Source organism: Microcaecilia unicolor, chromosome 12, assembly GCF_901765095.1.
Source record: "Microcaecilia unicolor chromosome 12, aMicUni1.1, whole genome shotgun sequence".
Taxonomy (NCBI): domain Eukaryota; kingdom Metazoa; phylum Chordata; class Amphibia; order Gymnophiona; family Siphonopidae; genus Microcaecilia; species Microcaecilia unicolor.
Window position 1 is genome coordinate 51,676,331 of NC_044042.1, and position 25,457 is coordinate 51,701,787.

At 45.0% G+C, this 25,457-nt stretch overlaps 1 protein-coding gene across 3 annotated transcripts in view; it reads right to left on the reverse strand.

Moving 5' to 3' along the window:
- Nucleotides 1–388: 388 nt before the first annotated feature.
- Nucleotides 389–25,457, reverse strand: part of SNX19 (sorting nexin 19) — a 79,133-nt gene continuing 54,064 nt past the window's right edge. For 2 of the 3 annotated variants that reach the window (XM_030220592.1, XM_030220590.1), the window contains exons 9-11: nt 20,109–20,293; nt 19,696–19,783; nt 389–1,868 (exon numbers count right to left, since the gene is read on the reverse strand). In XM_030220592.1, the coding sequence (XP_030076452.1) occupies nt 1,760–1,868; nt 19,696–19,783; nt 20,109–20,293 (382 nt within the window). In that variant the 3' untranslated portion in view covers nt 389–1,759. The remainder of the gene's footprint in view (nt 1,869–19,695; nt 19,784–20,108; nt 20,294–25,457) is intronic. The other variant, XM_030220591.1, reaches the window with a different exon arrangement.

The following is a 25,457-nucleotide window of genomic DNA, read 5'->3' on the forward strand; positions in this document are numbered from 1 at the left end:
CTTCACAAATATTGGTGTAGGCACTTACACCAGCTCTAGGGTTGATGTAAATGTTCACGTCTGCCACTTGGGCTAGTATTTTATAAAGATAAGTAGGCACCTATTTGTCTTAAGATAGGTTTCACACAAGCACCTTAAAAATGCTTTACCTAGGCACTCCCTTATAAAATTATCTTCAGTTTCTATGTGTCAAGGAAACATCTATCCCTATGACTATATTGGTTAATCTTTCTTCGTTAAAGAGACTTCCATATATTCACATATCATCTTTTCTTGACGCACAGGAGATCACCATAACCCAGAGGTTCTAAATCCTGTCCTCGGGACACACCAAGCCAGTTTGGTTCCCAGAACACCCAAAATATGCATGAGATAGATTTGCATACAATGGAAGTAGTGGATGCAAATTTATCTCATGCTGAAAACCTACTAGCTTGGTGTGTCCCGAGGACTGGGATGAGAACCCCTGCCATAACCACATGTATTTTCCCAACGTATTTTATCAGAGTTTCCACCCTAGCTAGAAAAATCTCTATTCTCATACCTCAAATCTCCCTACAGAATGTTCATGTGGAACAGTACCTGGGTGAAGAAACACAGAGCTATATAGATGCTACCAAAGTCTCTTTCATACTGGCTACAAAGAGACTAAGCAGACTTGTTGTATATTACAAATGTATGCTAGGTCCCTGATTTCTGGACGATAAGGGCAAACTTTCTCTTGCTGATATTTAATCATTGCTGTTTTAGCTTTAGCCCTCAGGGTACTAAATGGAGACATTCTAACTTAGACATTCTGTTTCCTTCATAACTCCTTCAAGGTAGATATTTATCTGTACATTTTTGCTGTCAAGGTGCCTACCAGCTTGATGAGTTGGCCACAACGACAAAAAAAGAAAAACATATTCTGCCTGTGTGGTTATTCTGCCACGATGTCTGAGAATGAACAGAACACTTTGGCTGCATCATAAGGGACAATAGGGTGTGAGGGACCAGCTTAGACGACCCCAGGTAGCCTGAAAGAGGAGAACAAGACTCCGATTCCAATCCAGCTGGCGCTATATGCAATTAGGTGTCCTTGAAATGTGCTTCTGAGGAAGCACTCTCAGTCTTTGAGAAAGGTTCAAAATTGTTCTTATGATCACCTGCTGGTCATAGCACAACAGAGACTCTTAAGACAGCCACCATCTGAGGCAGATATGCATGGTCACCATGGCTATTGAGTTTGCAACCTTCTATCACTAAAGACACTGACTGCAGTGTCTGCACCTGGATAAAAGTGAAAAAGCAGTCTAGATCTCTTTATGTTCTTTCCAGGGCTATGCCAAATAATGGAGTATGTATTTTGGTTCTAACGCCCAAACTAAAGGTTTCCTTTCTTTAAACAACTGGATAGTTAAGTTCTGATTTTCACGAATACTGACAGATAAGGGGGTTAATACCAGCAGGATTCATGGTCCCAGGACTTCACCCCATTAAAAAAAGCTGCAATTCTGCATGATATGAACCAGGCACCTGTCACTGAGAGCAGCCAGACTTTTCACAATTTCCATCACAGGGCTTGCTGCCTGATGTAACCATATATTCCATATTATCCTCATCCAGTCAGACCAGGCACAGGTAGTGAACCAACCAACTGGGAAAACAAAAAAGAGAAAGCTGGATGCACAGTTTAGTTCTAGACTGCTCAGTCCATTCTCTTTACCAAAACTAAATTCTCCTCAATGTGTTGCAGCCCTCAATAGATACTGCAGCACCATCACTCCTTTCTGTTGGCATCTTCAGATAATGATCCTGGTATCATCTCCTCCAATTCCTCTCGCATCAGAATGCTCAGCATGATGTCCGATATGCAATAAACCAAATGCCTAAAACAAGCAAAGAGACCCTTGGTAACTTGGAAGTTCAACAGAAATCAAGGTTGTATTTATTTACTTTGACTGCTGATGTGTATTCATTATTTTCGCTCTTCTGTTATCGCATTTTTCCATGGTCATCAATAAAAAGTTTTAAAATAATTACTTTGCAGATGGAAACTCAAGGGGCAATATTCAGCCAGTGAGGGTCTCTGTTTCTTTACATGTTGGTCACCACTGGCTGAATATTCAGTGCAACCCTGTCTTTTTGTTGTTCTAAGTTAACCACTGAATAGCATTGTGCCTGGATAACTTCTGGCTCTGTCTCAACTCCGCTCCGCTCCCGGACTGCCCTGGCACTAACAGGATAGTACCGAAGTGGTCTGCTTAAATATTCAGTTTAACTATCTAGGTCAGCCAATGCGATTTAACCATGCAGGAACTTTGAATATCAACCCTGTAGTAAACAATAATTCATACCATATGTAATAAAAATAGTTATTAGTAGAAGTAACAGTGACTATAGAAAGTCTATGCTCTCAAAGTTTCTTCATAATGTTTCAGTGCATCAGACTTGCAAGAATTTAAATACTAAGGTTATTTCCCCCCACTCATCGACACACTGTGGGGGTAAAGGTCACTGATATATAGGTGCTAGGATGCTGTGCTCTAAGCATGAAAGAAAAATGCATTATGAAGTCTTTATGGCATGGAAGGACAGACTGGATATGGTCTCTATCTGCCTACATTTTTCTATGTTTGTCTTGGGCAAAAACAAAGGTAGCAAGAAGTGTCACTCATCTGATAGCATCCTCTCTCACTTACAAGCATTCCAGTTTCTCTGTCAAGTCCAAACTGGTCACCAGGCATGTTACTAAAACCTCCCCATTCCCGATAGCTTCCTTCCATCTGCCCCAAAGGTAGATCCAAGAACATTTTAAAGGGGGGGGGGGGGGGGGGGGGTAGGCCAAGTCCAGGAATTTCAACACCTTCCTCAAATATTTAGAAAGGAGATCTTTAGAGGTAATTATTTACAACTGCAGAAACTTCAAAACATGTACATGTAGTCGTCTGGTACAGTTCTCAAATTTCCCATGAATAACCATTTTATCCTAAATCAATGAGACCTGAATTAACTGCATCTGGGTTGTTCTCTGACCAAAATCTTCTGGTTTTTGGACCTGTGCCATAGCTTAGTCTCCTGGTCATAAGAAACAAAGCAAAAGAAGCACGCTCCTGATGGAAATGCCATTGCAACCAAATAACAGTTTACAGTATAGGCTGCAATTTGATATAACCCCATTTCAAAATTCTGGCATAGCGGTTTACTATATTCATTAATAAAAAGATAGTCTAACAGCAAAAGGAAAAAACAAAGACAATTACAATCTATTAAAGAGAAAGATAGAGACAATGGAGAAATTACGTTTTATCTGCTAATTTACTGTCCTTTAGTTGCTCTAGATCATGCCCTACGAGTGGGTATATGTCTTCCTACCAGCAGATGGGAAGACTGATACACTGTGAAGTGGCTACACTTGGTGCTGTGGAGCCCTGTATCTCTCAGTATTTCTATGGACAAAACCAAAAAGAAGAAAATACAATGAAACAACAGATCTCCCTAAATAGCCCCATAGGGAACTGGAACAACCAAGAATTAAGCAGGAACTATCTTAATGTCCTGTGGCACAAAACACACTGCCAAGTTAGTCTGGTTGGCTTATGCCTCTCTTAGATAATCTCCTGTTGTTTGCTTTTCTTTTTCTGTAAAGGCTCAAAGGGAAAGTGCAGTAATGCGGCCAGCAGTAGATTCAGGTCACAAGGTGAAATGGTAGACTTTACTGGAGGGCGCAAAAAATGAACTACCTGCAAAATAAAACAGGCAACTTCGGGATAGACCAAGAGCAGACAATCCTGGACTGGCCCCTGAAAGGCCACGAGACCCGCCAAATGGATCTTCAATGACGAGAAGACCAACCTCTTCTGCAAACCATCCTGGAGGAACTGCAAGATTTCTGTGATGGAGGACCGCTGAGGTACCACCCCGCGGTCCAAATACCAGTCCTCAAAAATGCGCCAGACCCTGATATATGCGAAGTGGACCGCATCCTCGCACAAAACAAAGAAATGACAGCCACCAAATAACCGTGCTTCAACAACCATGCCTGTTCAAGAGCCACGCCATAAACGAGAATCATGCTGTGTCCAGCATGGCCACTGGGCCTTGAAACAGCAGGGGAGTTGTGAGAGACAGACGAAGGGGCCAGTCGACCAGCAAGTGCATTAGATCCCCGTACCATGGATGGCAAGGCCAGTCTGGGGCAATAAGCACCACTGGCCCCCTGTGAGCCTCTATGCGCTAAAGAACACAACCCACCAGGGGCCACAGGGGAAACACATACAGCAGGCTGTTCTGCGGGCATGGCTAGACAAGGGCATTGAGGCCCTCCAACATCAACTTCTGCCAACTGAAGAAATGTGTCACTTTGGCATTCTGAGCCTTGGCTAAAAGATCCATGATCGGGGTCCCCACCAGAGAGTGGAAAGCCTCCACGGAAAGGGACCATTCTCCCAGATTGAGAAGGGTTTGGCCAAGGAATTCTGCTGCATATTCAACATGCTAGCCACGTGCCGAGCTGAGAAGTGAACAACTCGGTCACCTCCAGTATTAAGTCTCTGCTCCTGGTGCCCCCTTGACGATTCACATATGCCACAGCTGTGGCATTGTCCAATAGAACCCGGACCGCTTTGTTCTCCAGAAGGGGCTGAAGGGCCACCACAGCTGAACAAATGACACTGGTCTTCAGAAGGATGATAGACCACAGAGCCTCTTCTGGCGACCAACAGCCCTGGGCCAACTGGCAGAGACAGTGTGCTCCCAAGCCCAGAAGACTAGTAACCGTTGTCACCAGTACCAGATGAGATGGGCCAGCCATCAGCGCAGTCTGCCCCAACCTGGACAAGGGAAGAAGAACCCAAAGGTCGCCCAACATTGGAAACAAGTGAGATAGCAAGGACCGCTGCAGAGAATGTGTGTGAGTCCTCACCCATGGCACTATCTCGATTGTTTCCACCATGGAGCTAAGGACCTAAAGAATACTCCACACGGATGGGGAGCGATGTCCCAACAAGGCCAGCATTTGGGAATGAAGCTTCAGCATCCGAGACTTAGGCAAGAATACCTTGCCCATTGCTGTATCAAAGAATACACCCAGATGCTACAGGGATTGGGTGAGCTGAAGTTGACTCTCTGCCATGTTGAGCCGAGATGCTGCAACATTGACGCCAGCTGATTTGTGACCCGCACTCCTCGTAAGACTTGACCCTGATCAATCAATCATCCAGGTAGGGGTGCACCAACAGCCCCTCCATTTGGAGATGGACCGCCATCACCTTGGCCAAAGTCCTGAGCACCATGGCCAAACCAAACGGAAGCACCCAGACCTTTTAATGCTGGCCCAGGATTGCAAAGCATAAGAATTTGTGATGATCAGGATGGATGGGAATGTAGAGGTAAGCCTCGGAGAGGTCCAATGCTGTGAGAAACTTGCCCTTGCACATAGCCACAATCACGGACCGTGGAGTCTACATGTGGAACAAGGAAAACAGAAGGACCCTGTTGAAGCCCTTGAGATCCAAAATGGGCCGATACGAGCCCTCCTTCTTGCAACTACAAAATAGATGGAATACCTGCCAGAAAAGATCTTGCACAGTGGCACTGATTCAACTCCGAGATGGTTCAACATCTGGCAAACAGCAAGCCACAGAGAGACAGCAGAAACTGATCCCGCAGAAGTCAGCAAAACTCCAGAAGGTAACTGGCTCACAACAGATCCAGGCCCCACCGGTCAGATGTGATGTGGACCCAACTCTGGTAAAAACACTGCAAGAGGCCCCACACTATGGGGGCCATCAGACAGTGGGCCCACAAAACTTTATTGGGAAGCACGAGGAGCTCCTGCCCCAAGGGCTCCATCCTTGCATCCCTGAAAGCCCTGAGACCTAGTCCAACCCCAGCCTCTGGAGGTACCCACAAAACACGAAAACCAGGATTGCTAATCGTCCTGGGACTGCCCCGGGGAGGCACTGCAGGCAGCCGAGCAAGCCCAAAGTTCCGGCAAATGCGGGACATTAGACTCGGACCCAAGGTCCTTGACCAACTTCTTGAGATCCTTCCCAAACAGAAAGGTACACCAAAAAGGCAACTGGCTGAGGTGGACCTTGGATGCCACATCCACCACTCTGTCACGGAAAGAGACAGGTTCTAACCAGATCATAAAGGAATTTGGACAAAAAAACAAAACAAAACATACCCAGGGCATCCAATTCCTCACCCGAATCATCCAAGAGGTTCTCGGCCCAACGAAAACACACCCTCGTCACATAATCGCTTGCAGGGCCAAGGTCGACACCTCAAAGGAACACTTAAGATGTGCCTCCAAGCACCGATCCTGTGGATCCTTGAAAGCTGCTCTGCTTCCCACAGGAACGGCAGTCTTCATGGTCACTGCTGTGACCAACACATCTACCTTAGAAACCCGGAACCATACCTGAACCCGGAACCATCCTTGAAATGATACAACCGGGCCATAGCCCAAGCGTGCACAGTAGAGCATCCGACTGCTGCTGTGCCTCCATAAGCTCCCTGAGGTCCTCATTACATGGAAAAAATCTTGGGAGGTTGACAGGTGCCCTTCAGGAGGGATCCTCTTTGTGAGGAACCACGAGTTGTTCATTCGGCAACCCCAGATGGTGCAGGACCTGGGAGGTCAACCAGGGGAGCTCCTGCCACTGAAAAAAGATGGACCAGAGAAGGATCCTCCACATAGGTAGCTCCAAGTCCTCTTTCAGGACTCCTTGAGCCCACTCATCCTCAACAATGAGCTCCTCCTCCAGCGGAGGGCCCGAGGGGTCCTCCATCGCTTCCTGAAAGAGCGAAGCTTAGCGGTGCAATTTAGTGCCGAAAAGCACCTTGCCCCCAAAGGGTTATTCTTTTTTTTTTTTTTTTTAACATTTTGCCACTAGAGCCTGCAGCTCTTCAGTTTTGTTTTGTTTTTTTAAAAAAACAAGTCTCTCGATCTGTTGTTCCCGAAAAGTGCCCCCCCTTTTTTTAAAAATCTCAAACAAGTTAAAAATAATCCAGAGCCCACAGCACCTACCTATCATCTGCTGAGGAGACCGAGAAATACTGAGGGATACAGAGCTCCACAGCACCATTAGGAGACTGAAAGTTAATGCTCTTTTTTTTTTTTTTTTTTTTAAAGAAATGGCATCACATGATCCCATTTTCTTGCACCTTTGATCAATTTTACTACTGTATTTTAAAGATTTGAAGGAACCAAATTCTTTTAAGCAAGGAACTGCAGTAATCAATGCTACTCAGAACTGTAGAGTGGATTAACGTTCTTAAGGCCTTGCTAGAAAATAAGACCTAACTGAGCAGATCAATATTCAATTTAAAGAAACATTTCTTAGATACATAGGCTATTCATAGTTTGAAAGATAATTCCTCAATTCCACAAATGGCATCTAAAGTGATTACAATAGATTTCTCACACTAACCCAGCCTCTCCATTGCAAACTCCCTCATCACTGTCAACTGAGTGGGCATCTTACTGCAAAATCCCTCCTTGCTGCTCTCCATACTCACCCTTTCTGCTGTTCCCCCAGCATCTCCAGCTTGCATCAGGCCAAACTCGGGACTCTCACAATATTTCTATCTACTGTCAGGCTCATTGTAATACAAAACTGAATCACACACACCTAGAGGTGCTCAGAGCTCCCTGAGATACCTCAAACACCCAGAGGTAAGGTAGGGCTTAAGAGACTTAGAGGCATATTTTCAAAGCACTTAGCCTTCCAAAGTTCCATAGAAACCTATGGAACTTTGGAAGGCTAAGTGCTTTGAAAATATGCCTATTAGTGAAACCTAGATTTCCAGGTTAAGACTCCCTTCTTGAGCACCCTTGCTAAGCGGAAATATCCTAATGCCACAAATTACCAACTGAATTGAGGTCAGGGCTCTTGTTCCTTAGATAATCTAAGTAGCTCTGGCAGTGCGCTTCAACTGGATTGAGGTGGGGGCGCTATTCTTGATACTGTACTGTAACTCTGGCTGTGTGCTTTGAGTTATCACCACGGTTAAAATTAAGCTTCTGCCTCAGTTTCAGCTTTCTGGCAGGGGCAGCAAGTTTTCCCTCGAGGAATTGACATTTATCCATGCTTCACAGTAAGGGATGGCAGTCTTTTAGCAAGGTGATATATTGGGTTTGTATCAAATGTAAGCTTTACATTCAGGCCAAAGCATTCTTATGTTAGTTTTCTCATGCCCCGGGGCGTAGCCAGCACTGGATTTTGGGGGATGCCCAGGGGATGACTGGGGGGGGGGGGGGGTGCAGATGAGGATTCCCAATCCCTGTCAGCAGATGAAATCTGCTGCCTGAACTGCCCAAGCAGGAAGAAGTTAGCAGCCTCCTTTCCAACCGCCAATGTCTGGACTCTTCGCATATGGTTTGTTTGCGCATGAACTGAGCATGCGCAAAGAGCGCAAACATCGGCAGCTAGAAAAGGGGCCACTGACTTCTTTGTTCTTGGGCCGTTCAGGCAGCGGATCTTGTCCACTGGTGGGGATTGGGCATCCCTGCCAGACATTCGATATGTACTTCAGTTGTGGAGGGGGCCTGAGCCAAAAGTGTTTCTCCCCCTCAATGGCTATGCTACTGCTCATGCCACAAAACCTTCTGCCATAAGACTACAAGATCTCGGATTTAATGTGGACTTTCTTGAGTAATGGTTTCCTTCTTGCCACCCTACCCTGCAGGCCAGTTCTGTGGAGAGCTTGGGATATTGTTGCTACATGCAAACTTTGACTAGTCTAGACTAAAGAAGCCTGTAGATCTTTCAAAGTTGCCACTATTTCTTGGTTGCCTCACTGATCAGACTCCTCCTTGCTCTGTAATCGAGTTTGTATGGACAGCTTGATGTAAATAGGTTTTTGGAGGTGCCATACACCTTCTGCTTCTTAATAATTACCCAAGTGATATTCAAGGATTTCTCCTGCTCTAAGCCTTTTCATAACTTTGTCTTACATAAGTACATAAGCACCGCCATACTGGGAAAAGACCAAGGGCCCATCAAGCCCAGCATCCTGTCTCCGACAGCGGCCAATCCAGTCTTCAAGAACCCGGCAACCCCCCCCCCCCCCAAAAAAAAAAATTATAATGTTCAATGGACTCTTCCCAAACCCCCTTTAAATTCTGTAAGGCCAGCTGCTGTCACTACATTCTCCGGCAACGAGTTCTAGAGTCTAACTACACGCTGAGTAAAGAAAAACTTTCTCCTATTTGTTTTAAATCTACCATATTCTAGCTTCGTATTGTGTCCCCTGGTTTTGTTGTTGATTGAAAGTGTAAACAAACGCTTCACATCTGTCCGCTCTACTCCACTCATTATTTTGTAGACTTCTATCATATCACCCCTCAGCCGTCTTTTCTCCAAGCTGAAGAGCCCTAACCTTCTCAGCCTTTCCTCATAGGGAAGTCGTTCCATTCCCTTTATCATTTTTGTCGCCCTTCTCTGCACCTTTTCTAATTCCTTTATATCTTTTTTGAGATGCGGCGACCAGAATTGGACACAATACTTGAGGTGCGGTCGCACCATGGAGCTATACAACAGCATTATAACATCCTCGTATTTGTTTTCCATTCCTTTCCTAATAATACTCAACATTCTGTGCGCTTTCTTAGCCGCCGCAGCAGCACATTGAGCAGAAGTTTTTAACGTCTTATCCACGATGACTCCCAGATCCCTTTCTAGGTCCGTAACTCCTAACGCGGAACCTTGCATGACATAGCTGTAATTCAGGTTCCTCTTACCCACATGCATCACTTTGCACTTGTCAACATTGAACTTCATCTGCCACTTGCACGCCCAATCCCCCAGCCTCGCGAGGTCCTCCTGTAATCTTTCACACTCCTCCTGCAACATGACGACCCTGAATAATTTTGTGTCATCTGCGAATTTAATTACCTCACTAGTTACTCCCATCTCTAGGTCATTTATAAATATGTTAAAAAGCAGCGGTCCAAAACACAGACCCCTGCGGGACCCCACTAACTGCCCTTCTCCACTGAGAATACTGACCATTCAACCCTACTCTTTGCTTCCTATCTTTCAACCAGCTCTTAATCCACAGTAATACCCTACCTCCGATCCAATGACTCTCCAGTTTCCTCAGGAGTCTTTGTAAAACGCCTTTTGAAAATCCAGATACACAATATCCACCGGCTCCCCATTGTCCACATGTTTGTTCACCCCCTCAAAAAAATGCAGTAGATTGGTGAGGCAAGACTTCCCTTCACTAAATTCGTGCTGACTTTGTCTCATCAGCCCATGTTTTTGTATGTGCTCTGTAATTTTATTCTTGATAATAGCCTCTTCCATTTTGCCCGGTACCGACGTCAGACTCACCGGTCTATAATTTCCTGGATCTGCTCTGGAACCTTTTTTTAAAAATTGGCATAACATTGGCTACCCTCCAGTATTCCGGTACCACACTTGATTTTAGGGATAGATTGCATATTACTAACAGTAGCTCTACAAGTTCATTTTTCAGTTCTATTAATACTCTGGGATGAATACCATCAGGTCCTGGTGATTTACTACTCTTCAGTTTGCAGAACTGACCCATTACATCCTCCAAGTTTACAGAGAATTTGTTTAGTTTCTCCGACTCGCCTGCTTTAAATATGCTTTCCGGCACCAGTGTCCCTCCCAACTCCTCCTCGGTGAAGACCGAAGCAAAGAATTCATTTAATTTCTCCGCTACGGCTCAGTCTTCCCTGATTGCCCCTTTAACACCATTTTCGTCCAGCGGCCCAACCAATTCTTTAGCCGGCTTCCTGCTTTTGATGTATGTAAAAATTTTTTTTACTATGTATTTTCGCTAACTTTTTCTCAAAGTCCTTTTTTTCCCTCCTTATCTCTTAGGTTACCCCTTGGTGCTAATACAAATAGAACCAACAAGAACTGCTGAGTTTATCCCATCATCAAGTGAATCGGTAGTTTAACACAAGAGAGACCAATTCACTTGGTGTTTGGTGCTGAATCATTTGAAGGCAACTAGTTACACTAGAGCTTAAAGTGTTTGGGATTACTATAAAAATACAATGGAAGTGACTCTGGGAAGTGACGTCACCGAAGCTGATGGCTGCCTAGCGTTCTAGCTCCCGTTCCTCGACAACTACAAAAGCTATAAAAAGCTATCACCAACCTGTTTGGATCGGCCTGCAGTGTTCTCCGCTGCTCCTCATTGAATTTAAGATGAGTAAAGCGACTTCGGCGCGAGCTAAAGTGCAGGAGAAGGCAGCTGACGGCGGGCCGGCCAAAACCGCGAAGCGCCACGAGGTAATGGCGCCGGTCTCTCCTTCTGACTCTGACTCAGCGCTTTCACTAGCGGAATCGCGGAAACCGCATATTAAAAAAGGAATCTCAGGCGAACTTCGCCAGATCCTAAGCGGTATACAAGCTGATATAAATAAATCGAGGGATGAGATTTTGGAAAGAATGGAGTCGTTGAGCTCTGACCTCCGTGAGCTGGGGAACAGAGTTGAGGAGGTAGAAGCCAAGGTGGATGAGCACTCTGAATCCATACACTCAGTCGAGACCAATCTCCAAGCTTTAGATCAAAAACAAATAGATCTAACATATAAGCTTGATGATCTTGAAAACAGGGGAAGGAGAAATAATCTGAGATTCCGTGGAGTTCCTGAGGGTGGAGAAACAGAGGATGTTATTCAAATTGTACAGACACTGTGTGCCAGCTTGCTGGGGGCCGACGCTGAAGGGGTAAAGATTGAGATCGACAGAGCACATAGATCCCTGGGTCAGCGGCAGGAAAACAGAGCGCGGGACATTATCACCCGATTCCATAGGTATGAAACAAAGGAACAATTGCTTAACTGCGCCAGGAAAAAGTCTAACTTGGAATTTGGTGGGGCCACTGTGTCTGTCTATCAAGACTTATCACAGTTCACTCTGCAGCAAAGACGACTCATGAAGCCAGTTCTGGACATTTTGGCCAAGGAACAGATAACATATAGATGGGGCTTCCCCTTTTCCTTGATTTACTCACTTCAGGGGGTCAAGATGAGAGTGACGTCGATGATGGAAGCTTGGAAATCCCTGCATGGAGCAGGCCTGGTGCAGACTAATAAACCGCCTGGCGCTTTGGCCCCAGCCACGAAGACAAAGCTTCAAAAGTGGCAAAGGATTCCTGCCACTCCTAAAAGAAATATTCCAAAAAGAAAAGTGGCTGTGGATGAAACCTGAACTTTACCAGAAGAAAAATGGCTGAAATTGATATCCTGGCTGGTAATGTTGCAAAGAGTTATTGGTGTTACTCTTTGTCTCAAGTTTGAATATGTTTTGTTCCTTGTTTATTAATGCTACCTTTAGCAAAAGTGAACTTTAATATTATAGTTAATGGAGGAAATGGTAATTAAGGATGTGAGGCTCCTTGTGAATGAAGTTGCATAAGTTACAAGATATTAAGAGGAGGGGAAATTTAAGGTTATGAACAATGGGCAGGGACCAATCATGAAGATGGGTAATTAAGGTTGCTCAATCTGGGTCCATAAAATTGGTGATGACATAGGTATTTGGGGGGGGAGGGGGGGCTGGGTTGCCTGAATGCTGGTGGGTTACTTCCTCGCTTCCCACTACTGGGACTTGATCCCGTTAGTTGGTGCTAGACATGGGGGGATGGGGGGGACATGGGTAGGGGGAGGGTCATCACTAGGGGGAGGGAGGGTTAGGGAGGGAAGGGAGCACAACTGGTATTGGATAGAACAAAGACATGAAGTGGATGAATCCCTCTTGGAGGGAGAGAAAGCTGATGTAATATCCCAGGCATGAATACAGACTTAAAAATCTTATCATATAATGTCAAGGGGCTGAATATGCCTCAGAAAAGACAGAAGTTTTTCAAAGAGATGCAGATGTTTAGGCCGCACATTGTATTGTTGCAGGAGACCCATCTCCGTAGGGCACATGAGAGGCTGTTAGCTCATCCAGAATACCCATGCTCCTTCTTCGCTTCCTCTGCTGATGACTCCAAAAAACGTGGGGTGGCAATTCTGTTCCACAAAACAATATCAGTCCAAGTAAAGAAAATTAGGCGGGACCCGGGAGGGCGTTTTTTACTTTTGCAAATTGTCCTGGATCAGGTGGATCTCACGCTTGCTTCGATTTACGCCCCTAATGAACATCAGGGGTCCTTTTACACTAAGGTGAAAAACACTCTGGCTGCATTCACTCGGGGTTCTTTGATTATGGGGGGTGATTTCAACGAGGTTATGGACCCCGGGTTGGATAGATCTGGGAACTCTCAACATCCAACGTCTAGGGACTCGGTGGCACTGGGCTCTTTGGTCCGTTCATTGGGCACCCTGGATGTATGGAGATTAACTCATATGACGACCAAAGATTACACTTTTTTTTCTCCTGTACACAACTCATACTCCCGGATCGATCATATCTTCCTCGACGTTACATTAGCAGAGAGGGGCCCGAAAGCTGAAATTGGCAACATTACATTTTCAGACCATGCCCCAGTTTGGGTAACCTTGTCGAGTATCAGAGCTGAGGCCAAAGATCAAAGATGGACACTTAACACAGACCTATTGCTGGAGGGGGAGGCTGTAGAGGGGTGTAGGAAGGTCCTGAAGGAGTATTTGGAGTTCAACATGGAATCGGGCCCCCCCCTTAGCGTGGTATGGGATGCTATGAAGGCAGTCTCAAGAGGGTACTTCATACAGTTAGCTAGTAGGCGAGCGAGGGTTCGGAGGGCCCAGCTGGCACAGTGCTTGGACAGGATTAGGATCCTAGAGGCACAGCATAAATCAGGTGGTTCCCCCTCTGTTCTGGAGGAGCTGCGTGGACAGAGGCTCCAGCTGGATACTATTTATTCTGACCAGCTAAGTTGGTTACAATCCAGAAACAAAGTCCGATCCTACGAGTTTACTAATAAGGCAGGTAGACTCCTGGCAATAAAGCTGCGTAGGCAAAGAGTGGACCGAACGGTCCCTCACATTAGGGACTCGAAAGGAGAGTTGTTGAACACCTCTGAGACCATAAGGAAACGCTTTAGTGAATTTTATCAGAAACTATATGCGCAGGAGACCAATCCACCTGAAAATGCTATCCTGGATTATTTGGCAGAGAGTGAACTGACCTCTATAACCAGCCAGCAGAGGGCAGCCCTAGATGCACCGGTAACTCCGGTTGAGGTCCAAAAAGCCATTCAACATTTACCTTCCTGTAAATCACCAGGCTTAGATGGCTTCCCGAATGAATTTTACAAGAAATATGCCCCTGAATTGGCCCCCCTGTTGGCTGATTTATTTAATTTGATTGGGAAAGGGGAGTCTTTGCCCACCTCCATGTTGGAAGCATGGATTGCAGTACTGCCCAAACCGAATAAAGATCATAAGGATTGTGGATCCTTTCGCCCTATATCTGTCTTAAATGCTGACGTCAAAATTCTAGCTAAAGTCCTGGCCAACCGTCTAGCACCTTTGCTCCCAGCTGTTATCCATCCTGATCAGGTGGGATTTGTCCCTTATAGAAAAGCAACTGATAACACTAGGCGAGTGGTCGATTTAATATACTTGGCTAAGAGAATGAAGAAACCCCTTTGTCTCTTAAGCTTAGATGCCGAAAAGGCCTTTGATAGGGTGCATTGGCCATTTATGTATAAGGTGATGGAGACCTTTGGGATAGGACCACAGTTTTGTGGATGGATACAAGCATTCTATAGCTCCCCTAAAGCCTGTGTTCGTGTCAATGGGGGTAACTCAGGGATGATACCCTTACATAGAGGCACTAGACAGGGCTGCCCTTTGTCTCCTTTATTATTTGCAATGGTAATGGAGCCATTTGCAACCAGGTTGAGAGCTAACCCCAATATATCGGGACTCACCATGGGTGGGAGAACACATAAATTAGCCCTTTTTGCAGATGACGTTCTGTTATTTGTTACTAACCCCCTGACCACTTTCCCTGGGCTCCTGCGGGAAATAGAGGAATATTCGATTGTGTCGGGATTTAAAGTTAATATGTCCAAATCTGAAGTCTTAAACATAACCCTTCCGACGGAGCTTATGGAGTCATTGAGGACTTCCTACGCATTTAGATGGGCGGCTAAGAGCATTTGCTACCTGGGGATTAACTTGACAGCAGATCTCTCAGATCTCTTTTCGGCTAATTATAAAGGTTTGGGAGAGGCAATTACAGAGGATCTGGGTAGATGGGGGGATATCACCCTCTCGTGGTTTGGCCGAATAGCAGCAGTAAAGATGAATGTCTTACCGCGCCTGCTCTACTTGTTTCAGGCCCTTCCAATCAACATGCCACGTAGATTTCTATCAATGCTACAAGATCGTATAATGCGCTTTATCTGGGGAGGGAAACGCCCACGCTTAGCACGTACGATTCTGTATCAGGATAGGGCGAGGGGAGGGCTGGGAGTACCCAATTTGGCCTGGTATTATAGAGCAGTTCAGGCACGCGCAGCAGTGGAGTGGTTCCAGGACTACCCAGATAGGCAATGGGTGCAGCTTGAACAATATACCCTAGGTGATAGGTCCTTGGGGGCCCTTATGTGGATACCGGGCTCACTTAGGTCCCTGGAAACAGGATTATGTCCTTCAATATATGTTACCCTTTCAAACTGGGATAGCATGTTCACACTCCGGCGCACAACACTATCTCGTCTGTCACCCATAGCCTATAATCCTTTGTTTTACCCCGGTACGACAAGGGGAATATTCACAAGATGGTACACTGAGGGACTACGACAATGGGGCCATTTATTTGATGGCGAGAATTTGTTGTCCTATTCTGCAGCTCTTGAGAAATTCCCGATAGTGGGATCTGATCGATACGCCTATTTTCAATTGGCATCCTTTCTTAAGACAAGGGCAGTTCGGGAGGTTATGGCCAGAGAACAAACAGCGATAGAGCTTATCTGTGAAGGTCCACCTACGACTGCTGGGCTGGTCTCTCGCCTGTATCACATTATTAATAGACAATCCCCGAGCTATACACTTCATAGGAAGAGTTGGCAGAGGGAGCTGGGTATGGAACTGGAGGAAGCTACATGGGAGAGGTTGGAGCGGGCAGTGGTGAGGATGTCGTCTCATGTGCCCTTCCGGGAGAATGCGGTGAAGGTGCTGTATCGTTGGTACTTGACACCTGAGCGTCTTCAGCGTATTTACCCCACATTGACGGGGCTGTGCTGGAGGGGTTGTGGGGTACGTGGCACAGCTGGCCACCTATGGTGGACCTGTAAGAAGGTTAGGGCCTATTGGAGATCGATTCATAGTAGGTTACAAGGATGGACGGGCAGCCCAATGCCATGGAGCCCAATGTTCTTTCTATTTTTTGGGGGAGCAGTGAACCTTTCCAGAAACCAACATATATTTGTGGGACAGGCCATAACTGCCGCAAGAGTTATAATTGCTGCATGTTGGAAGCAGCCCATGACTCCGCCTATCACTAGATGGGTCCAAAAACTGAGATACACCTGCGAGATGGAAAGACTTCTAGCAGAGAGGCATAACCAATTAGGCAGATGGCATCAGATCTGGGATTCTTTTCTTCTTCATGTATAATTTGATTTAAGGTTTCTGTTAAAGTTGTGCCGGAAGGGTGGGTGGGAGGGGCAGGGAGGGAGGGATGGGTAAATAATAGAATATTATAAATGAAAACTCTGAAAATGTGAAGTTTTGGAATCATAAATCTGACTAATTTATTTGACACTTCAATGCAATAAGAATTACTTTCTTTTTGGTACATAGAGCAATAATCACTTTGACTTGTATTGTATAAACGTGAACTTTTGAGAATACTTTGGCCTACATAAATGACATGTAATATGGTTTGCATATTGTACTATGTTTCAGATGTTTTGTATTATCTATTAATAAAGACTTCAAAAAATTAAAAAAAAAATACAATGGAAGTGAATACTTGTTAAAAGCTCTTGCATGCTTTTTCTACTTCATTTTTTTAAGGATTTTTCACTTGGCTGCTGTGGGGTGGGATATATGGAACAAACAATTTTAATGCAATTTACTTCCAGGCTATAAGGCAACAAAAGGTGAACATTTTCAAAGGTGATGGAGACTTTCTGTAGCCACTGTACAGATCACTCAAGATCCCCAGAAGCTCTCAAACATTATAGAGTAAGGTAGTGCTTTTAACTGTAAAATTCATTTCCCATTGTTCACTTCCCATCCATTCTCTCCTGAGAATAATGGTACTATTTCCCACAGACTGTCAACTAATATTTTCAAAATCATTGCTGCAGCAAAGCTATGCAAAACAAAAGGTTTGACCCATTCTTCATCCTTGTGCTGTATCACCAAGCCATGCATAAACAAAGGCCTGCTATTTAAATGCAGCCATGGCTATGGCCATATGCACTAACATACTGGTTGATGGCAGAATAAAATCAAATCAACCCATCCACAGTTACAACTGCTCTCACTGCAAGGATACTTGTACATCCCTGCAACCAACTATACAGCATGACCACTGATAAGATACCTCCCCTAATCCAGGGCATTTTGTGTTACCTTCATTTGTACTCTACCATCTTTGGTTGATAAATTTAGTTTACACACAGCACCTCGCCTTTCCATGTCTAACAATGGAGCTTTATAATAATTTAAATACTACCAATACCAGTGTAGCCATTGCACAAATGTTCAGTCTCCTGGGGCCTCTGCATAACCTGTCAGACAAATCTGCATTTCCATTAGGGCATATAGCAATTACTGAGCTTGTATCTTGCCAGAAAGGCCCAGTTAGAGAATGACACGGTTACCATTTCTGCGGATATACTGCGGTAACGGCAATACTTAAAAAAAAATTACCGCAGATATAGTAAAAAGCCTTGTTCCCACAGTAAAAAAAAAAAAAATCCTCTCCTCTCCACGGGTATCACTCAAGGAGGTACTGGAGTCACTTACACTTTCCTGTAGCCAGCTGGCACATGTCACACAGGCCAGCTCCGTGGCCTTTCTCCTGCCAAAGTTGCAGTAGAGAGGGCAGGACTTGGTAGGAGGAAGGCCACAGAGCTGACCTGTGTGAATTGCTGCTGGCTGGCTGCAGGAAAGTGTGATACCAAAACCTCCTCATGTGACACCTGTGGGGGAGGAGGGGTGGGAGAAAAGGGCTGGCTGGACCCATGGGAGGGGGAGGAGGAGGGGCGCTGGAGGGAAAGGAGGTGGAGGGGGGGCTGGACCCATGGGAAGAGGGAGGAACTGGAAGGAAAGGAGAGAGGTGGGGGCTGGACCCATGGGAAGAGAGCAGGGCTAGTGGGAAAGGAGAGAGGTGGGGGCTGAACCCATAGGAGGAAGAGGGGCTGGAACAAAAGGTGCTGGCTGGACCCAAGGAAGGAGGGGGTGGACGGAAAGGAAACAAGAGGAGAAATGATGTGCATGGGTGTGGGGGAGGGACACAAAAGGGAGACGTTGTTCAACACACGGGGAGAGGATAGGGAGCTAGAGAAGTGATGATGGATGTGGGGATATGAGCACGGGGAAGTAGTACAGGGAAACAGAAGAGAGATGCTGAATGTTGGGGATGACAAGGACACTGAAATGGAAGATGGATGTGGACATGGAGAGAAGTCAAATGGACAGGAGAACATGGTGAGTGAGTTAAGAGAAACCAGAGACTGAGACCAACATGATTTTAAAAATACAATGACCAGACAACAAAAGATAGAAAAAATAATTGTTATTTTCCATTTTGTGATTTTAAATGTACATCTTGCTAGAGCTAGAGTTAGACATGGCTGGGGCCCAGGAGGGAAATTTGGGAAGGCCTAAAGCCCACTACCAGGCTGCATTTTCTTCAGCTTTCATCAGGCTTGGGGCTCTCTTTGGTCAGGGGCCAAGGGCAGTTGCCCTAGTCACACTCCCCTAATACCATCCCTGGCATGTGCCATCTTTATATTTTGCACAGTACAAGAGTAAATGCATCTTTATGTCTCTGGCATTATACTAAATAACTTTTTGAAGCTTGTGCAGATGGGGGTCAGAGCTTGCAGGTACAGGGACAGAGACAGAGGATGGGGACAAACTTTGTCCCCGTGTCATTCTCTAGCCCCAGCTACTAGTTTAATCCTATCACTGCAGCTTAATCACAATATTTTGCAATACTAACATGGCTGTAGCTTGAACATCTGGCCTTCTGTGCAACCTACCAGACAGACATGATTCCACTGAGTGCCCACGTTTCCAATTCAACTTCTCCTGTATTTACAGCCTACTAAACAGGCACAGCTCCTGATTAACTCTTATCACAGCCTGCTGGATCAACCCAGCTGTATGGTTGTTTGCATTTTCTGTAGGACTTTTTTTTTTTGCCTCTTTTATATCCCCTCCCCCACCTTACATGTGTTAGTCCTTGTAGCAATAGTCCATCACCAGGGGCCATACACCAGAGCTCCTTCTGAAGCCCTGCAATTACAGAATCTAAATCTGATCATTGGGTGTCACCAATACATGGTGACTATGCCTCCTTCTGCTGTGAACGATGTCTCTGAAATACTACCAATCCTGGCTAACCCCAAAGAGTAAAATATGAGTCAGGAACTGAAACCAAGTCCTCTGCACATCACCACTAATGGACAATAAGGCCGGTCCTTTCTAGGGTATCTAATGTTCTATATCACCCAGTTTGCTTTTCATTTTGGCAGCCTCAAAATTAGTTGTTGAATCATTGGTGGGATCTTTAAATGTTTAAACATGGGCCACTATGTCAGTACCTGTTGATGAATGGATTCTGCAGGGACTCCAGCACTAGTTCCCAGCTTTCCTGGCACTTACTTACTCCAAACATCTCCTGGACAAAGTCTGTTAATAACACATCACAGATCGACCAAATATTAGTTTTATCTATGTTAAGTCAGGACAGATTCACACAAACACAAAGACACTCTCCTCCCCACCAGGCACATCAAGAAACCTACACATATGCATAACGAAACAGGCAAATGCATTGAGAGACAGGCAGGTGCAAGCACTTAAGTGTCACATATTTGCATACTGGATGATAAAAAAAAAAAAAGAAATACCATCATGTAGTAGTTGCCAAGTGGAGTTAAAATGCTTATGTTATGTAGAAAAGAGAACAACTTACATGCCTTGGAGTGGATCTGAATTGAGATATAAAGCTTACCAGGGAGGATTCTCATGAGGCTTTGCAACGCTTCCTCTCGAGCTGCCTTCTTCTGTTCCTGTGTTCTGACAGGCCTAGGCACTGAGCGCAGGGCTCCTCCTGGCCAGACGGCCTGCTGCAGCAAACGCAGGTAGATAACCCAACGCTGAGGACAAGTTAGGTTAGTAATTTGAACTTCCATCCACCTGTAAAGGGACAAAATAGATCAGAGAGGACATGCAATCAGGCATTAACTATAGCAGTCAAGGACTGTATCAGAACTCCCAATGTACGAGTAAACATCATCTCTTACCAGCAAGAAACATTTCAAATGACCACTTAACTGTATAGAGATTCCTGAAGTTTCAAAACAGAATTTTTTTTTTTATATTAATACTATTGCACTTTGGTTTCATAGCACTTCAAACAGAGCACTTTTGCCACAGAACAGGTATAACACAGGCAGCAACATTACAAGTTTCTCTCAGTCTCTTCACAATATTATTTGTTTAGGTATAGCTCACATCTTTTCAGTGGTAGCTCAAAGTAACTTGCATTCAAGTACAATAGGTATTTTCTTATCCCCAGGGAAGGCATTATAGTAGTGCACTTTAACATGTGCTCCTTAACACAGACCCCATTGTCATCAACAGGGCATATTTACTAATAATGCACATTTGTCCAATAATGCAGGTCAGTAAACCTCACCCTGCATTTAGAACCTGTTGCAACAGAGCATGAAAAAACTTGCCCAATCATAAGGCACATTGGAGAATTGGTTACAGTACTGGCAGCAAGGCAAGCTTCTTTGACACATACAACCACATATATAAGAAGTATAACATGGATAGCAACAGAGTAGGCTTTACTTACACACTGCCATGCCACAGTACAGGTGCAAATACAGAGGGAACAGGTATAGCACAGGCAGCAAAAGGAAACGCTTTATCTACTCACACACTGCCTCACCACAGGGCAGGTACAGCATTTGCAGTGGCACCCTAAGCTCTCCTCACACCAACACTGATTCACTGTAGAACACAAACAGCACCAGTAACAATACTGCCCATAAGCCTTTATCCTATTCTGAATGGACCACCTGAAATGCATGGGAGGGTAATTCATGCCCCAAGCTAGATCAATCCCTGGCCTGCAAATTAAGACAAAAAGAAAGGCCTTAATGAGCATAAAAGGGGTCTCAGTTCACTGAAATGCAAACTAAGATGACAGACCAGCCACAACCTGAAAGATCTGAATTCTGAGGGTGATGCAATTAGATACTCTGAATGCAAACTATGTTGGGAAGAGGGAAGGTATCTGCCTGTTCATGAGAATATTACTCTCAGAATGAGAATAATTGGGATCCATAGAAGGTGATCATTTATCTTCGTGATCTTTCAACCACAGGAATCATCGAGTCAAGTGGCCAGTGCACTACTGGAGCAGCAGGTTACTTAGCGTAGGCTGGAATATTTTCCTGAATACTGTGCTTTTCTGACAAGTAGACTGCCACTGAAACAATTCTTTCAATACCACAGGGCACAGTCCAAGAGCACAGACTACCATGGAAACTTTATATAAATCATCAGACTGTCTGCATTCTCCCGACATGCGGCATTCTGACCAAAGGCTCAAGTCCCATCATCTGACAACATGGTACAGGAATGGCACTGAAGGGTTACAGCAGGTCAAGGATTCTAAGCAGCTCCACCTGACACCACTACAATGATGCTTCAGCTGTATTTCTTTATTTATAATTTGAATTTGTTTTTTTTATAGCTCCCTGTCTCAGGAGAGGTCTGGAGGCACATTACATTGTACATTTCATATCCAAACTTGAATGTGCATAAGGTCAAGAGACTGCCTTTGAGTACAATCCTCAAGGGCTAGCCATCTTCTCCATTAATAAAAAATTTCAATATTAAGCCAAAGCGTCTAGAACAAAAAGCACTACTTTAACAATACCACCACTGAATGTTTTATGAAACCTAGTGTCTTTCTTTGTTACAAATATTTGTATATGATTATAACCACTAAAAGTAGGCAGCTTTCTTCTCAACATTGCTACAGTGAGCTCTAATCTTAAGATTTCAACAGAACTGGCCTGTCTTCCCAATGGAAACTAATGTAATAATAATAATAATAATAATAACAAAGAAGCAGTTAAAAATTAGATCTTAACTGCTAGTTTTCTTTCCTTTAGTAGCAGCAGACCAGTCAAGAACTTGCAGGTTGTTGAGTCCACTGACAAGCAGGTGCAGATAGAAAACACAGACTTGTGCTTTGTTCTGAAGGACCATGTGCTGCTCCAGCAATTCAATATTTTGTTAAAGCAATGGAGGTGTGAAGAATTTACAAAGGGAAAACACGGTCTTCCTTCTTATTCTGTACATCTGTAGACAACAATAACTTGGTATACACAAACAAGATGAACTTGCTTGTGGAAGACTACTGAGAAAACTCCAGAGGACCAAGAAAGATGCTGAAGTAACGGCAGGTTTCTGGACTAGTCTGGAGGGACTAAAAGAAAGAAAATTAGCAGGTAAGATCTAAGTTCTCTTTCCTCTGCATCCTCCAGACCAGTCCAAAACTTGCAGGTTCTCACAAAGCAGTCTTCGGGACACAGATGCTACTGACCCAATAGATGATACCCCAAAGGAGGCATCCTGTCTGATCAAAAGATCCAGCCTATAATGTTTAGAAAACATATGTAAAGAGGACCACATAACTGCTCTACAAATACCCAGCAGCAAAACTTGCCTTAAGCTCCACCCACAATGTTGCCATTCTCTTGAAAGGAATGCACGTCAAGAACCAATGAAGGTTACTTACCTGCTAGATGATAAGAAAACAAAATAATTTCCTTCAACCATATAGCGATTGCAGCTTTCAAAGCTGCTTCACCTTTCTTGGCCTGACCAAATAGCATGAACAGTCAATCAGATCTGTAGAATTAGTTACCTCTAAACATCTAAGTAATGCCCTCCTGACATGCAGAAGTGGCAACAAGGGAATCCAGCACTGCACTGCTCTCTGTTAAAGGATGATAGCTCCACTGACTGATTTGAGTGAAAAGTTGAAACTACCTTCGCAGAAAGGATGGGATTGTTCAAATCGAAACTCCAGCATTAGTGAAGCAGAGGAAGGGATCCCTACAGGACAGGGATTGAAGCTCAGAGATCCTTCTGGCTGAGGAAACTGCAAAAAGGGAAATCATTTTTGAAGTACAGTCCTTGACCATGGCGTTCCTCAGAGACTCAAAAGGATGACACTGCAATGCTTGGAAGTCCTGGTTGAGATTCTACTCAGGGCAAAATGGCATGCAGGGGAGGCCAAAGATGGATTAATCCCTATAAAAAATGGACAATATCCAGGTAAGTGACTAAGGATGAGTTCTCCAAATGGTCCCTAAAGTATGCCATGGCCACCACCAGAACCTTCAGAGACCCAAAGCTAAGTCCTTATAGGAACGCCAAAAATTTGAGTGGAAAGTGAAAGGGAGACAGTGGCCTCCAGACTGTTATGTAAGCTGAAGAGGAAGATATTTTTTTGAGCTTGAGGTAGAATGGAAATGATATATTCTGAATGACCCTGATACCTTAACTTTGACCTTTCAATTGCCAGGCCAGGCGAAGATCAAAGGAGGACAGGCCTCCGAGTTGAAAAAGCTTGAATGGTGATGCTGCCTGGATACAAATGAGATCTACAAACCAAGGTCTCCTTGGCCAATTTGGTGCTATCAAGACCACTTGATGTGGATGGGCTGCTATGTGATGCTAAATGTGGTCCACCATTGGCCATGGTGGAACATACAGGAGACCATGGGTGAACAAGCACATCCACTCGTCTTGTTCCCTTTAATGGACTGAGAAATTTGGTGGCATTTGGAATTTGCTCTGATCACCATCAGATCCATCACTAGATGGCTAGTTCCTGTTTCCCAGGGTCAAGTGAATGGCTGCTGAAGAAATACTACCTGAAGATTCTGCATGCTCACAATTATCTGCCATAAATAACAGAGACCAGGTTCTTTTTCACCTGCTGGAAAAGGGGATATGTCTACAGAGCCAGTTGTGCGCTATGAGTCCCTCCTTGCCTGTTGACATTTGCCACTGGTGTGGTATGTCGGAGAAGACTCAGGTTTCCACAAAGGTACTGCACAAAGGCCAACTGCCCTTAGTTCAAGATGATTGATCAAAAGACTTCCATCACCATCCACGCTCTCTGAGCTATCTGTGCTGGAAGGTGCACTCCCTCCATCCAAATGAACTGGCATTCATCATAACAACCATCCAGTTCGCTATTACCAAGGAAACTCCTTTCCAGAGACTGAGTACTGCAACCATTAGCTCATGCTGTCTCTTGCAGAAATCATCCACAGACGAGGACTGTTGAAATCCTGGGTAAATGGGGACGAACGAGTGAGGAGCGATTCTTGAAGAGGCATTGAATGTATGAGCCCTCACCCACTAAAAGGGAACAAGGAAAGGGGCTAAGATTTGATATACCGTCTTTCAATCATATTATATACAGGTACTTATTTTGTACCTGGGGCAATGAAAAGTTAGTGACTTCCCCAGGGTCACAAGGAACTGCAGTTTCCCTGGTTCTCAGGCCACTGCATTAACCATTGCTACTACTACTACTACTTAGCATTTCTATAGCGCTACTAGGGTTACGCAGCGCTGTACAAGTTAAAACATGGGGAAGGACAGTCCCTGCTCAAGACAGCAGACTTTCATTCTGGTGAACTGGGTTCGAATCCCACTACAGCTCCTTGCGACTCTGGACAAGTCATTTAGAGGGGCATAATCGAACGGGGCACCCAAGTTTTCCTGGGGCCATCCTCGCAGGACGTCCCCGCGAAGGGGCAGGGAAACCCTTATTATTGAAACAAGATGGGCGGCCATCTTTCGTTTCGATAATACGGTCGAGGACGCCCAAATCTGCACATTTAGGTCGACCTTTGAGATGGTCGTCCCCGATTTTCGGCGATAATGGAAACCGAGGAAGCCCATCTCAGAAACGACCAAATCCAAGTCATTTGGTTGCGGGAGGAGCCAGCATTCATAGTGCACTGGTCCCCCTCATATGACAGGACACCAACCGGGCTCCCTTACCTTGGGTGCTGAGCCCCCCAAACACCCACTCCCCACAACTGTACACCACTACCACAGCCCTAAGGGGTGAAGGGGGGCACCTACATGTGGGTACAGTGGGTTTGTGGTGGGTTTTGAAGGGCTCACATTTACCACCACAAGTGTAATAGGTAGGAGGGGGATGGGCTTGGGTCCACCTGCCTAAAGTGCACTGCACCCACTAAAACTGCTCCAGGGACCTGCATACTGTTGTCATGGAGCTGGGTATAAC